Source organism: Panthera tigris, chromosome D4, assembly GCF_018350195.1.
Source record: "Panthera tigris isolate Pti1 chromosome D4, P.tigris_Pti1_mat1.1, whole genome shotgun sequence".
NCBI classification, from domain to species: Eukaryota; Metazoa; Chordata; class Mammalia; order Carnivora; family Felidae; genus Panthera; species Panthera tigris.
Window position 1 is genome coordinate 82,704,615 of NC_056672.1, and position 15,148 is coordinate 82,719,762.

General features: G+C 55.1%; 1 protein-coding gene across 3 annotated transcripts in view; it reads left to right on the top strand.

The window, feature by feature from the left end:
• Positions 1–15,148, top strand: part of NEK6 (NIMA related kinase 6) — an 85,404-nt gene that overhangs the window by 41,063 nt on the left and 29,193 nt on the right. For all 3 annotated transcript variants that reach the window (XM_042964130.1, XM_015543074.2, XM_007094385.3), the window contains exons 3-4: positions 10,101–10,241; positions 11,799–11,861. In XM_042964130.1, coding sequence (XP_042820064.1) covers positions 10,101–10,241; positions 11,799–11,861 — 204 coding nt within the window. The remainder of the gene's footprint in view (positions 1–10,100; positions 10,242–11,798; positions 11,862–15,148) is intronic.

Here is a 15,148-nt window from a genome sequence, read left to right on the forward strand (position 1 = left end):
CTTCCTAAACAGAGGACCTTCTAGGGCGAGGCATCACTGGTCACATCATCCCAGGCCAGGCACAGAGGAGCCCCTCGATGCCTGCTGACTGAACGAACTACAGATACGTGTAGTATAGCCCTGCCTGGCGGTGTGTGCGACGGACCCAGTTCTGCTCCTAGAAAGCACACAGCCTCCTGGGGGAGAAAGATGAGCCGGGCAGAAGAAACTCGGGGGCCCATGGAGCTCGAAAAAGGCACATGATCCAAACTAGATGGCCAGAGAGGCTTCTTGAGGAAGTGGCATACAAAGGCCTAGGGGGGACAGAGAGCCAGGGCCAGGTGCTGTAGGGTCTGGTGCACAGCCTGGAACGATGAAAAGTCAGGTCCAGGGTTGGCTTTTTCCCCAAAGCCGTGAGACCTGAATCGGGGAGATTCGGAGACAGCTACCTCCTTGAGCCATGGAAGGCTTGTACCAGCCTTTACTAACTGCCTAGTTCCTGTCATAGGGCTTCAGGTGGGCTGGTGTTTGACCTGCTTGGCCAGGGTTGCCATGTGCAGTTGTGCAGGTGCACGCTGCACAAAGGCGCCTGGTCAAGGAGGCAGACGGGTCTGAAATCCTTCTACACCCAAGCTCCCATCAAGCCATGCTTCCCAGGGTAGAGCTGCATCAGCCCAAGGGAGGGAGCACCTTTCTAGGTTCACGCAGAGGCCAGATGTGTGAACTGGTAGACGCTGTGTCTGTGTGTGTGTGTGTGTGTCTGTGTGTGTGTGTCTGTGCGTGTGTGTACCCATGCTCTTGCACACACAGGCTGTCCAAGCACATCTACACTGTTCGTACTTCGTTCCCATTACTGGATGGGATGCGGGCGCATTTCCTACGTGGAATTTGGGGGCGCAGATCCCAGAAAGCCCAAAGGCCTATGGACACGGCTGGTCCAGAGTCCACCAGGACATCTCACTGATGGCTGGGGGCAGTGGGGCCTCCTCGGGTGATGTAGCAATTTGTCATATTAAGTCATTCACTAACAATTGAGTCCCCCTTGATTAATCTCCCAGAATTAGCCAGTTGCATTTTGAGCAATTAGGGTTAATTACAGCCTCATTTGGCAGAGGAGAGAGCCCCGTAATTATTTCACGAACAAGGCGAGGCGGCGGCGGGCTGCGGCGGCCGCAGCGTCCGGGCCTCTCGCCGCACATGCTGGAGTGGGTAATGACATAGTTAAGTGTAATTAGACGCGATTACTCGTCGTTGGGCGGCGGCTGTCGGTGAAGGTGCCCCCACACCCACCAGCATCTGGCTGGGTTTGCAGAACTAGGGTCCACAGCCGTGTTCACACCGGCACTGTTGCAGGTTCGGGCGGGAATGAAGACAGACGCTTCCTCTCTCCTCCACTCAGGAAGCACCGGTATTTAAACACCAGCTGGGGAGACATCAGGGCCCGAATCTTGCCAGTTTCGGGCCATAGAAACTCCTCAAATTGACCACAGAGGCATTTTCCTTCGGGGCAGGACACGCTGCTGTTTCCCTGAAATCATCCTTAGAGGAAGGAGCCAGGGCCCACAGTGACAAAAATACTGTGCTCTAGACCAGGTGGGGCTCACTTCCCAACTCCATCCGTCACCAGCCAGGTGACATTGGGTAAAAGACCGGTCTGAGCCTCGGTTCCTGCATCTGTAAAATGGGGCTGTATACTTTAAAGCATCATGGCGTCTGACATTGTGGGTGTCAAGGAGATGTGTGTCACTGATTTTACTCTTTTTTCAAAGTTGACTTATTGAGAGAGAGAGCATGAGTGTGAGTTGGGGAGGGGCAGAGAGAGAGAAGGAGAAAGAGAATCCCAAGCAGGCTCCTCACTGTCACAACAGAGCCTGGTGTGGGGCTCAATCTCACAAACAGTGAGATCATGACCTGAGCTGAAACCAAGAGTCCCCCCACCTTAACTCACTGAGCCACCCAGGCACCCCTGTCACTGATTTTATTCTCATATTTTAACATTCATTTTAGTTTTCACGACTCAGGAGCCCAGAGTTGGAAATACCCACAGTGTCAAAAGAACAACTTAACAAACACTCAAAACTGGTTTCGTTAACTTTCTGTGCTGCAGGCTAATGGTTTGTCATTTCAAGGAGCTTGCTAGCTGTGAGAGCTGTCAGCTTATGAAAATATGTTTGCTGAACCCAGTGGAATCACATGTGAAATCATTGAGATTTCAGATGAATGAATGAATGAGTGAGTGAATGAATGAATGAATGAACAAACGAATGAATGCAGTTGAGAAAAAGAGCTTTAATGTCCCGATGCTTTATGATTTTACCAGTGTGCTGCAGACCGTTTTCGTCAGGAATGAAACATAGCTGACCCACTAAGAACCACGTGAATTTCCAAGAAGGAGAAAGGTGCTCTTGTCTGAGAAAGCCCTGGTTAATGTGTCTTCCATCTGGAAAGTCTTTGCAAACCTGCTTGGGGCACGCCAAGTTCAGTTACATTCGGCCCTATTCAGAGAAAGAGGAATGCGCGTTCCTTTTCACGGGATGGATAGACAGCTGCCTCTTAGATCTGAATCACACAGGCCAAAATCTTTATAAAAATCTTCCCAAAGCAGTGTTGGTAGTTAGGTAAGATTTAATGGCCAAATATTAACAGCTTTTAAAATTCAAGAAGTGTTTGCCGACGTGTCATAAATTCAGCAAGGACCTGTCTCATTTCTGCCTTGGGTCTGCTAAGGAGCCCCACACAGAAGTAGAGACAGTCCGTACGAGAGGTGGAAGGCCCCACGGAGGGATGGGTAGATGCTGAGGGAGCCCAGAGGGTGGGGTGGGACGGGGGAGCTCTAGAGGGATGATGTGTGGGCTGGCAACGATCAGGAGTTTGGGGCAGGACGGAGAGGATGTCCCAGGAAGAGGAAGGAGCCAGTCTTGAAGGTGCAGGACCAGTCAGGTTAGGCAGGTGTTTAAATGCCAGTGCTTCCTGGTGTTGATGACAGGCTGTGTCCTTAAGAATTGAGTCTATAGTGAATGAATGATGAGCCCATTAAGGGTCTTAGGTGGACAAGGGAGTTTGCGTTTTTGAAAGAACACCGGTTGCTGGAGCTCAAGGCACAAGTAAGGTGAAAATAGGAGGAAGCCTGCCTTCCCTTCCCTTCCCTGTCTCGGTCTTAAACGGCTGAACACAGGGAGAAAAGATTCCAGAGACTTCCGGGGGGGAAAGGCAACTGCACTTGGTAACTGAAGGGGTGAGGGAGAGAGAAGTCGAGGATGTATCCAACCTCGTGGTGGAATGACTGACGCTCTCTATGCCTTTCCCCTTTCAAGTCTTGGCTCGTTAGTCATCGGGGCTGGTTCCCAGATTCTTTTATGTATGTTTAAGCTCAGCTTTCTCTGAGCTCAGTTAGTGGGAATTGTCCTGGGGGATGCACCGCAGCTGAGATGATTCTAGGTTTGTTACCAGGTGACTTCCAAGTTTTGGGCATGTTGCTCACTGTTCCCACGCGCCTGTGGCCCTCGGAGCAGAGTCTAGACTTTCAGGTTGGGACAGTCATGGCGGCCATGGTGCCAGTAGTGACACCTGGCATTGACCTCATTCCATCCTCCTCTGACTCAGAGAACCAGGTCTTATTCAGAACTCTGTTTCACAGGGAAGGAAATCGAGGTGAATAACGTGTGCGTTTTGCTCTTGAGGGGCAGAGGCAGGAGTCACCCCGGGTCCTGGGGCCCCACGGCACCCCTCCTTCTCGTCACGAGATCTACGAGAGGGAAGATGAGCCTTGGGCTTGAAATTAGCCAGATTGTGAAGAGCTGAGCAGGGATGGCCTCGTGAAGAGCCTGACAATATGGACTCTCTGTAAATCATGCCCCTCTTCTGTGTAACACAGATTTAAAACACATCACCGTATACACGTATACCGAACCCATTAGAAGTTCCCTACACACAATGTCAGATGTCTTTAAAGGTGAAATTCGTTTACAGGAAATGTCATTCTGATGAAGTATGCTTTTTAAAATCACAGAAACAGTTGCCTTAAAATTAATGATGCATTGCAAATATCAGGGGAAAAAAAAGACCCATTCAGTGTAAAGATGATTAAAATTCAGGTCAGAAGTCTGACTTAGTCAGGCTAAATTTTTTAATGAGATTTCAGAAAATTAATTGGGCGAATGCATTTTTATTCTTTTAACATGTAATTTTATGCTCCTTTTTTTTTTTTTTTTTTAAGGATTTGTCGATGGCTGAGGCTTATTGTGGTTCAAACATTTTAAACTCAACTTAGCGCAGGATGGGAGGTGTTCGTGGCCTAATTTGATCTGACTTGCAGAAGAGAGCCTGGGTTTCTCTGAGCTTTCTGGGGAGGGGCTGTCCTGGGGTGGTTCACTAGCCCGCCATGTCTGGCCTTGGCCTGAGAAGCCTGGTGGTATTTCTTGGGGGAGGGATGGGATCAGGGAATGAGGGGACTCCTGGTTCAGCCGAGCCTCCTGCTGCCCAGGGAGTCGCCCAGAGGCTCTTCTTCTCTCTGAGATGGTGTTTCCCCCGTGGGCTCACTGCAGCTAGCACCAGAGCGGGTCAGCACCCCTGCCGCCGCCTCCCGGCCTCTCTGCCCATCTGCTCCTCCTCTGGGGGAGAAGTAAGGGGCTCCCACCCTGGGGAAGGGGGGTGAGGAGTCAGAATTTCCAGCCACATTTTCCCAGTGAGTGGCTCACAGAATAACCCTCCAAAGGGAGGCGAGTGAGCCTGTGGTCTAACTCAGTCCCTTGGCAAACAGTCCTGGACAACCCGTGTAGGGGACCATGAAGTCAGAAGGCTACAGGGGCACGTCCACCTCACTGCTTTACTGCAGTCAGGTGACGATGGTTAAGTGACCTCTCTGAGCCTCAGTTTCCTCATCTGTAAAATGGGGCCGTGAAGACTGAGATGGTGTGTATATATATATATTTTTTGTTTTTTGTTTTTTTTTTTTTGAGAGAGAGAGCATGAATGAGCGAGGACCAGTGAGAGAGGGAGAGAGTGTGGAGCCCGAAGCGGGGCTCAAGCTCACAAACTGTGAGATCACGACCTGAGCGGAAGTCGGATGCTTAACCGACTGAGCCAGTCGCCCCAAGATGGTATACTTTAAACCCCCAACGTGGCATCTGACATGGTGGGTGTTAAGGAAATGGCATACCATTGATCTTATTCTATTTTAAAACTCATTGTAGTTTTCACAGCCAAAGAGCCCAGAGCTTGAAATAGGCCCAGTGCAGACCTTCCGTGGGGTGGGGATGATGGTGATGGTGATGGTGATGGTGATGGTGATAACAACAGCCACGACCTCCCTGCCTCAGCTCGTCCCCAGCCCCCTAGGAGGCAGGCGCCGACCTTGTCCGAGGTTCACACCTCAGACAGAGCAATGCCAATACCAGTAATGACATTAACAACCCTATAGCATCTCCCACGTGCCAGGCGCTCTTCCAAGAGCCTTCATTCGGTAACTTACCCCCTAGCAGCCCTCTAAAGGAGGCACTATTATTACCTTAATTGTCCAGTTGAGGAAACTGAGGCCCAGAGGGCTTCTCCAAGGCCCCCGGCCAGGAAGTGGCAGATCTGGGATGGGAACTCCAGCCTCTGCACCCCAGTGTCCGTGTCTCAGCTGATGGAGCCAGAGCAGGGGTCACCCCTCTGCCAACCCGTGCTCCAGGGCTGGTGCCTGTTTTCCCCAGGAGCCAGCGTGGGGTCCAAGATGTAACAGGGGGCAGTGAGGATTATTAGACGAGCAGTTTTCAGAAAGGCCATCGGGGCTGGGGTATTACCTTGACGTCTCCATAGTGCAAGCTGCTCGCCACCAGCCCCCAGTCTGCCCCCCGGTCTGCCCAGCAGCTCAGAGCTCCCTGGATGGTTGGCACCAACATCATCTGGAATCCTCCGAGGAATCCTGGGGCTGATATCGCTAATGTCCCCCTGTTGTGGATGACCTCAGCTGTAGGGCAAGAGCGAGCTGGCTGAGGGCTGCCCCAGCAGGGGAGGAAGCCTTGGAGGTGACTGAGGAGAGAGGTATGGCCTTATGGGGCCATGACTCCTTTCACCTCTTCCTCTTCTGCTCACATCCCCTGAATTAAATCTGAGTCAGGGCTCTCCTGGCTCGGGCACTGCACCGTGTGGCCCGCGGTGTCCCCTACCTGAACAGAGGCCACCCTGGGGACAGGGCCCCATCCCCACCCCTGTGAGGATGGTGGTGGCCCTGAGCCTGCCCAGACTGTCCCCCTCACAGGCTGTGCTGCTGCCAGAGGAACCCGCCCCTGCCCCCCACCCCCCTCCCCCCAGCCCCACACAGGAGCTCACTCCTCTAATTAGGTCGAATGGGTTGTGACAGGAAATGCAAATCTGGGTCATCGCATATGCAGATGTGCATCTGGAGTCTCTGGATGCCAGCCGGGATGTCACCTCTGTCCTCTGGGAGTTTCCTCTGGGCAGCATGGCCTTCAGGGCACATCTCTGGGGTGGACAAGAGAGTGCTGGGGACTCCAGCCACTTGCGATGGCTTCTCACCTAGTGTTTGCAGAGCAAGGACCCTAGGAGATCGCCTCCTCCAAACTCTTCGCTGTCCCAGGGGGGAAACTGAGGCCTGGAGAGGGGAGGGGCCCTGCCCATGTCACCTCTCAGTGCAGCTGACTCTATGTGGTCAGGGAGTTCAGGTCTCAGCTCCCCACTGACCAGCTGTGAGGAGACTTAAGTCACAAAATCTGTGTAGGCAGCTAGTACAGTAACTGATGCGTTGTAGGTGACTTTTTCTGAGGGTGTGTGATTTCAGCTGCACTCACGAGTGACAGTGGCTGCATCACCAAGTCCCACAGCGCACCAGGTTGCTTTGAGCCCGTTCCATTGTGTCATTGGACACACGTGCCCTGAGCACTCGCTCTGGGCAGGTGAGGGCCTCAGCTCAGGGGACATGAAGGGGACTAAGGGGCGCAGTTTTGGAGAGGCCCCTGTTCGGGGGACAGGGTGGGGCTCAGGTGACTGGAAGCAAGAAGCAAGAAGCCTAGACCTGGCCAGTCACGGGATCTTGAAGGAAAAGCCGAGGAGGAATCTGAGTTGGGAGGCCACACAGCATAGCACAAAGGGCGTGGACTCTGGAGTCTCGGGTCCCAGGCTCAAATCCCGCCCATTACTCACTGCGAGGTCTGGAGCTGGTCACTGCCTCCCCTCCGAGCCTCAGTTTCCTAGAACGGCGGTAACAGTGATGCCTACTCACAGGGTCGTGGGAAGTATTCTGCACGGTACCTGGCACACAGTAAGTGCTCAATAAATGCTTGTACTTTCTTACATGGGCACTTTGTATATAAGTAGGTTAATTGTTGTTACTGAACAACCTACTAGACGGGCACTGGCATATGGTGGATAAGATTGTGGTCTTCCTCCTCCACCAGCCCTGCCTTCTGCTCAGCACCCCCCTAGGAAGCATCTTCAAATCTCTCACCAGGAGAGGTAATTATGCCTCAAGACTTCAGAGCCAAGGTTGGCCCCACCGTTACCTTGCTGAGGGAAGGAGGCAGCAGGCTGTGAGCCTCGGACTTCCATCGCTCACTCCTGGCAGGCGGGTGCTGTTAGGGTTTCCTTGGCACAGAGCTGGGTCTGGGCAGGTTCAGAAAGGCCGGGGTGAGGAGTAGCAGCAGCTCAGGGCCCCTCTCTCCTGATCCACCCCCACTTCTCAGTAATAAAAACCACTGAGCACCTACTGTGTGCTGGGGGTGATACTCAGCAATCTCACGTGATCCTTAAAGCAACCCTATAAGACAGGCACGCTTCTATACCTCTGCCTTACAAGGCAACTGAGACCCAGCAGCTTGTGTAATTGCCCAAGGTCACCAGTCAGCAACCCAGAAAATAGGCATAAGGAGATCTACATAAGGATGTTTATCGCAACGTTATTTGTAGTGATGAGAGACTAGAAACAAGCCTACTGTGGACTATATTTGGCAGTTATTTAAATCACTGTCAGTGGACAATATCCATCAGTTACTGAGAGAGGGGAAAGCAAGTCTTAGAGTAAAACGTTCACACCATTTTGTGGAATTTTTTAAAGTTTATTTGAGAGAGAGCGCGCGCACACACACACACACACACACACACACACACACACACACACGTGAGTGGGGGAGGGGCAGAAAGAGAGGGAGAATCCCAAGCAGGGATACCCACTCTCCGCGAGGAGCCCTGTGCGGGGCTCGAACTCACAAACCGTGAGATCATGACCCAAGCCGAAATCAAGAGTCGGATGCTTAACCGACTGAGCCACCCAGGCACCCTACGATTTTGTGTCTTTAAAAAGTACACCATCTCCATATATGTGACTATTTGTTCACTGAACAAACATTTATTGAGTGCCTACAGCATGTGACACCGTTTTGCGGGGCATACCTTCTAGTGGTCGGGACACAAAGAAGATAACTAAGTAGAATATGGGTGGGATTTGGAATGCTGGAAGGTGAACACGAAGGGGGAAGAGTCAGAAGTGTGGAAGGGAGAGAAACGGTGAGGCGTCCGAGGGACATTCCAGGCCGAAGGCCCAGCGAGAACAAAAAAAGGATAGTCAGTGTGGAAGGAGCGAAGCGACCAAGAGAAAGTCCTAAAATAGCAAGGACGCAGAGGTGCGAGGATGTGGGTGGGCAGAGCACGTGGGGTCTTAAAGGCTTCGTGGGTGGTTGTCGGGCGAGGACTTTGAGTTACCATAGCAGGTTGCTAACCCTACTCACCTCACCGTGATGGCGTGCTCTCCTTATCTTCGCCTATTTCACGGTTCAAACTGAACACATTCGTGTAGCAAAGAAAAAGAAGGAAAAACTCGAGGCTGATTGAGAGCAGACGTACTGAAACGGATGCCAGCCCCACAGGGCTCCGCAGGCTCCTTCCGGGGCTTATTTGTCTAAAAGTTGGTATTCGGGTGAAGGAGAGTTCCAGAAGGCAGCCCAATAAAGTTCCTGATCTTCCACCCTCTTGGATGCTTCCGGCCCAAGTCTGGAAGAGGCCTTTTCGCATCAGAAAATTCAGACACTTGTCCCTTCCTGCCTGGGTGGGGCTCTCTGTGCCTCTTGCCTCACCCTCACCCCCTAAAATGAACTCCACAGATGTTTCTGTCCCCCTTCTATATGTGAGACCCTGTCCTCACTCCGCCACCCAGCCGGGGCGGGTCCCCAGTGGCGGTGACCCCCTGTCCCAGAGTGGCGCGAGGGGGCGGGTAGCAGGAGGAGGACGTATTTTGGCAGGCCAGCGCGGGGCAGACCAGAGCCAAGGCATCCTCGCCGTCCTCCCCTCCTCTTCCCCTTTCCAGGGCCCAAGAAGGCACCCCCTCCTCTCCTTCTCCCCAGAGCACTTTGCACGTGTGTTGGGGGGGCGGGGGGGTGGTGGCAAGGGGCTACGTGGCCACTGCTGCCTCACTGGGCAGCACCATCCCTGGGCAGGTCGTACTGCTCAGTTGTGGGTTTCTGTGCTGGCCCCTGGAGAGTCACCGTGAAGTGTCTGGACCCCTCATGTTGCCATAAAGGGGCCTGTTTATTCAAAGAAGGGGCTCGGAATGGTGAGACTGCAGATTTAATCTTGGTTTTCTCATCTCTTGGATGGGATTGGCTACCCCGGGAGGGGAAGTCACGTCTTACAGTGACTCGTAGGGTTAGGGTTGGGGCCGACACGTGGAGGGCCTTGGGGCCAGTGAGACCCAGAGGGGCCTCGCCCTAGCTGTGTGATCTTGGTGGGTCGCTTCCTTCACACCTGCTCTGCTTGCTGGCTCCAGCCTGGGCACAAGGGCTTCAGGAGTGAACAAGGTGGGCGAGGCCCTGGCCCCAGGGAGTCAGCTTTCTGGGAGTGCGGGACAGAAACAAGCAGATGACCGTGCGATCAGGTAATGAGGGGTGGTGCTAAGTGCCATGGCAGAAACCAGCAGCCTCAGATTCTCATCTACAGAGTGGGGGTTGTGGTGTGGACAGCACCCAGGGGGCCGATGGAGTCTCTGACAGTGAGGTTGGCATTCAGAGTCTCTCCGTGGCCTTGGAGGAGCACTGCTGGAGTTGCCAGGTTCTGGAAGGGGCCCCAGCTGCCCAGGGCCCGGCCCCTCACTACAGCCTGGCTACTGATACCCCTCTGTCCGTCTCCTCCAGAGGCACCCGAACACCCTGTCTTTTCGCTGCTCGCTGGCAGACTTCCAGATCGAGAAGAAGATAGGCCGAGGACAGTTCAGCGAGGTGTACAAGGCCACCTGCCTGCTGGACAGGAAGACGGTGGCTCTAAAGAAGGTGCAGGTGAGCCCATAAGGTCAAAACCACATCACGGGAGCCAGCTTTTGTGTCTAAACATTGTGGCCCTTGGGGCGCCTGGGTGGCTCAGTCGGTTAAGCGTCCGACTTCAGCTCAGGTCACGATCTCGCGGTCCGTGAGTTCGAGCCCCGCGTCGGGCTCTGGGCTGACGGCTCAGAGCCTGGAGCCTGTTTCCGATTCTGTGTCTCCCTCTCTCTGCCCCTCCCCCGTTCATGCTCTGTCTCTCTCTGTCTCAAAAATAAATAAACGTTAAAAGAAAAAAATTTAAAAAAAAAACAAAAAAACATTGTGGCCCTTGGCCAGTCCTCGACCCTTCCTCTGAAATCGTCACCCAACTCACTGGGCTGTGGGAAGGATTAGGTGGGCTCCTGTTGATGAAAGCTCATCGTGAGCCTTAGAGGAAAAGGCAAATGAGCATGCATTGAGCACCACTGTATACCGGGTCGTGTCTTGAGAACAGTCCTGTGGGTGAGGGCGGTCACCCCATTCCTCAGATCAGAAGAACCGCAGAGGCGTGAGTATCCATCTCACCGAGCCCACAGAGCGAGCTGAGGGGGAGCTCAGACTCTGACCCACACCGACTCAGCACTTGCTGGTTGCCTCTGGGTGTGAGAGCCTTTCCTGACCTCCGTGTCCCCCCGAAATGGAGGAGGGGGCTCAAGCAGATGGGTTGGCAGCCGCAGAGTCCTGCCAGGATGCGTTTCAGTGAGAGCCACTGGGCACATTTGAACAGCACGTTGCCACAGAAGGTGGCTTTAAATCCCCCAGCAGAGTTTCCCGACACCTCAGTTTGCTCATTTGTCCTTCGAGAATGAGCCTAACCGCCTGGGCAGAGGAGGGGACGCAGACGCAGCCACGGGTGGGGACCCAGGCGACAGATGGTTTCTTTGCTGGTCTGTAAACCGCACATGTGGCTCCGGGTCGCTGGAGGAGAGGCGGGCTCCTCTCTTTAGAAAAGGCCCATTTTCTGCTCTGATTTGTCTTCCAAGGAGGGGCTCGCCTGGCCCTCTTTGTCCTGCTTTTCTGTGCCATGTCGGGTTTTGTAGTGGGGACCTTCTGTTTGTTGCCGGGAGTCAGAAGGTATTCTGAGGGCCCACGGCGAACGGGCACTGAACGGGCCCCGGGGGGGCGGGGCGGGGGGGGGTAGGGTGTGCAGTGCCAGGTGCTGTGCTTACACCCTCTCACTCAGCCCACATGACCGCCTGGGAGGTCAGGCCAGGCTATTGGCCCCATTTCCAGAGGTGAAGACTGAGGCTCCAAGCACGTTTCCTGGCCTCCCACTTACCAGTGGGTGACCTCAGCAAGTCACTACATTTCTCGGTCTTTCTCTGTAAGTCGGCACCAGTAACCCCTGCCTCACGGGAGGATTCAGCCCAGAGCGCCTGGCATAGGATGGGCACCCGGTAAACAGCCGTTGTGTTTATGGCGTCCCTCGGCGAGGAGGTGGGAGAGCCAGGGTGGGAGTTCCCATTCTTGTGGCTCCCGGTGGGGGTCCTGGGAGCTGGGTTTTGACCACTCTCTCTCTTTTTCTTCTCACCCAAGATATTTGAGATGATGGATGCCAAAGCCAGGCAGGACTGCGTCAAGGAGATTGGCCTCCTAAAGGTGAGTGCCCTGGGCTGAGCAGGAGCCCCTTGCTTCCTTGCGGTGGCCTGGTCCCCACCCTGCGCCACCTCTTGGCTGTCACAGACCGCAGCCGGTTAGGTTCAGAAACAACACCCTTTTGAGGGTTAGTGGTCCATTTGTTTTCTCATGATTGGGTGGGCGTGGGCCCCACCTCACCTCTGCCCAGGCCTCATGGCGCCCCCAGACTGGCCGTCCTTGCCCCACGTTGATTCTGTTTATGGACACCAGCACCTGGCACCAAAGTCCTTCCCCCGAGGGCACCAAATCACTGCCACCCGGGAGATGCCCCCACCCGGGGTGACTCAGCAAGGCCAGCCCGGGATGCAGGAGAGGATTCACAGCCAGTTGTCTGGCCCGGGGCTCCTGGTGCTGGAGGGTTGTCACCCTGTTAGCTCTTCCCAGACCTACCCAAACAGGAGGCTGGGGGGCGGGGGTGGTGCTATCTGTGTCCTTTCCTTTCTCCTCCCCGCTGGCTTCCTCCTTGGTCTCCCCAGAGTCAGAGACAACAGAACTCTCTGGACTAGACTTGCCCCCAGACTAAGGCTGCTTTCTCCTGGAGATCCCTCCCTACTCCCCAGGCTTGGGATTCTGCCTGTGGTCTCACGGGTGGTGGAGGAGGAGGAATGTTCCGCATATCGGAGGCCCAGGAGCCTAGGTTCAAATCCTAATGTCTTCATTTACAAGCCGTGTGACCTTAAGCAAGTGCCTTAGCCTCCGGGAGCCTCAGTTTGCCCATCTGCTCAGTGGTGAGAATACCTGCCTCACGGGATACGGGCAGTTGGAGAAGATGAGGTAAAATAGTATCCGAGGAGGGCTCAGCACAGTAGAGCACACAGTAGGTCCTCCCCTTTCAGGAGACAGAGGGCTTGCTCCACACCTTCTGGTAAAGTGGGGCTGCTGGTCGCAATGATGCGGAAGCCCCACTGCGGGATTTCTGGTTAGCGGTTTACCCTGCCGGGTCTGCCCTGGGCTCTCAGGCCTGGTCCCTGCCTGCCCTCAGCCATTTCCAGGCAGCAGGGAGCAGGCAGGCAGCCGGTGTGACTGTGCGAGGGATGCCGGCTGACCCAGGGCCCAAGGAGGGCAGGGTCCCGTCCCAGACTCTGGAAGGCTGGGGGATCCCCGCAGTGTGGAATTGGGGAGCCAGGTGGTGGCGGCCTCGGACGCCACCCTTGGGATGTGGGACTCGAACGCGGGAACGGGGAGGCCCCTGAAGTGGCTGAGAGCGGGGGGGTTGCGGCCTGATGTGATTTGTGACCCTGCCTATGATGGGTCCCAGGGAGGCTTACAGGGAGGTGTCCTTAACTCCAGCTGTTACAGGTCCAAAAATCCCCTTCGGATAACCTTTTTAAAGTTTTACCTTAACAGTCGACTTTGGGACCCGGGTGTGGTCTCAGGACTCAGACTGATTTCCCAGCCCTGGGGACCTGCTGCCATGGTCACCCACCCTCTCTCCTCTCTTGTGGCCAAGAATGCACATGTGCCATTCACAACGAGTAAGGAATTGTACGTGTGCTCGTACCGAGCCAGCTTGTTCTGGGTCCCTGGGCTTCGGTGAAGTCATAGGTGAGGCTTGGTGCGACCTGGGCCTATTCCGGGGGCTTCCTCAGGCTGCAGTGTGGCCGTGTGCCATTGACCATGGCTCTGGAAGTGGGCACACCCCTTACTCACTAGCTATGTGGCTATAGGCAAGCTGTTGACCACTCGCGGCCTCCGTTTTGTCATCTGTAAAAGGGAATGATGATAACAGGACTGTCCTCAGGTGCCGGGGGAATTAGAAAATGGGTTGGAAGGGCTCAGTGTAGCATCTTTTGTGTGTAAGTGCTCGGTCACAGGCAGCCCTTGTCATCGTGGTCACAACCTCTGCCGCTCACCGCCAGCCCTTTTCCAGAACGCCGATCCAGCTCCCCGCCTGCCCAGAGGAAGTCAACAGGATGAGCCAGGGCGCGAGGTGTTTCCTGCAAAACAAAGGGAACCACAGTTCTCAGAGGGGCCACTGGGCAACATCATTCACGTCATTCATGCCAGGACCCGAACCCCAAAACCTCCCAGTGCAGAGGCCCCCCCCCGGACGTGGGGCGGGAAGGCGGACCCTGTCGGAACACGGGCAGAGATCATGTGTTCATATAGTCAGCACAGTTTTGAGCAGCACTGAGTGCTGGGCACAAGGATGCAGCCAGCAGGGAAGACAGATCCTCACAGACTGCCGTGTCACGTCCCAGCGGGGCCACGAGTGGGACGGAGCAAAGCCCCTGGCGGCAGAGATTCAAGTTGGGGGGGGGGGACCTGAGCCCTTTACTGTCACCTCTGCCTTCCTTCCGTCTGGCCATCTGTCCGTCGTCCATCCCTCGGCAGCCAGCACGACCGCCAGGCATGGCGCGGGACCTCAGGGACAGCCCCACCCTGTGGAGCTCCAGGTTGTGAGAGAGAGAGAGACACGGGCGTGGATTGTCGGGACGCCAGAGAGCGAGAGGGTGGCCGATGCTGCCAGGAGGAGCTGCACTGAGATGAATCTTGAGGTGTTACTTACCTGAACCCTAGATACACGAAGCCAAAGCAGCTACCCCTCCCCCGCTCACAAACCACGAAACCCCACCACTCGCACCTCTGGAGCACTTCCTACATCCTTGGCCCAGGCATGTCCCCTTTGAGACACGCCTGAGCTCCCCAACAGGCTGCAGGCTCAGAAGGGGACTCTGGGTGGACAGCAGTCCTCGGTTACTGGACCAGGTTCTGGACCGGGCTTCGTCCTCCAGAGCCAGTCCCTTCCCTCTCCAGGCCTCGGGGATTGCCCCCAGCTGACCTCTGGGGGTCCCTTTTCGCCCCAGCCTGTACCTTTGTAGCCTGGCGGGGTATTCGAGGGAGCCCTGACGTCACCTGCCCTCCTCAGGCCTGCCCTGGGAGCAGGGAGAGAGGCCTCCCCCTCCTCCCCCCAGGAGCCAGCACCTCGAGGCAACAGCCCCCTTGACTGAAGCTTTCATTCCCACCCAAACCCCCTCCAGTCTTTCCAAGTCATTTGAAAAACTGTGCTGCCCAGTCTGCTGATGACCTTGGTGGGTGTCGGGGAGGCCTCCCTGGGAGGATGTAAGGTCCCCCCGGGGAGGTGGGGGGGTGGGGAGGTGAGCGCCAAGAGTGGGCTGAAAGAGCAGGGGACTCTCGTTTATAATAACAACAGCGCTGGCACGTCATAAGGTGCATTCGAGACTTCAAAGCGTTTTCAACTTGATCAAGTGCCAGCATTCCACTCGCTTTGATATTTTTTTTGGTAA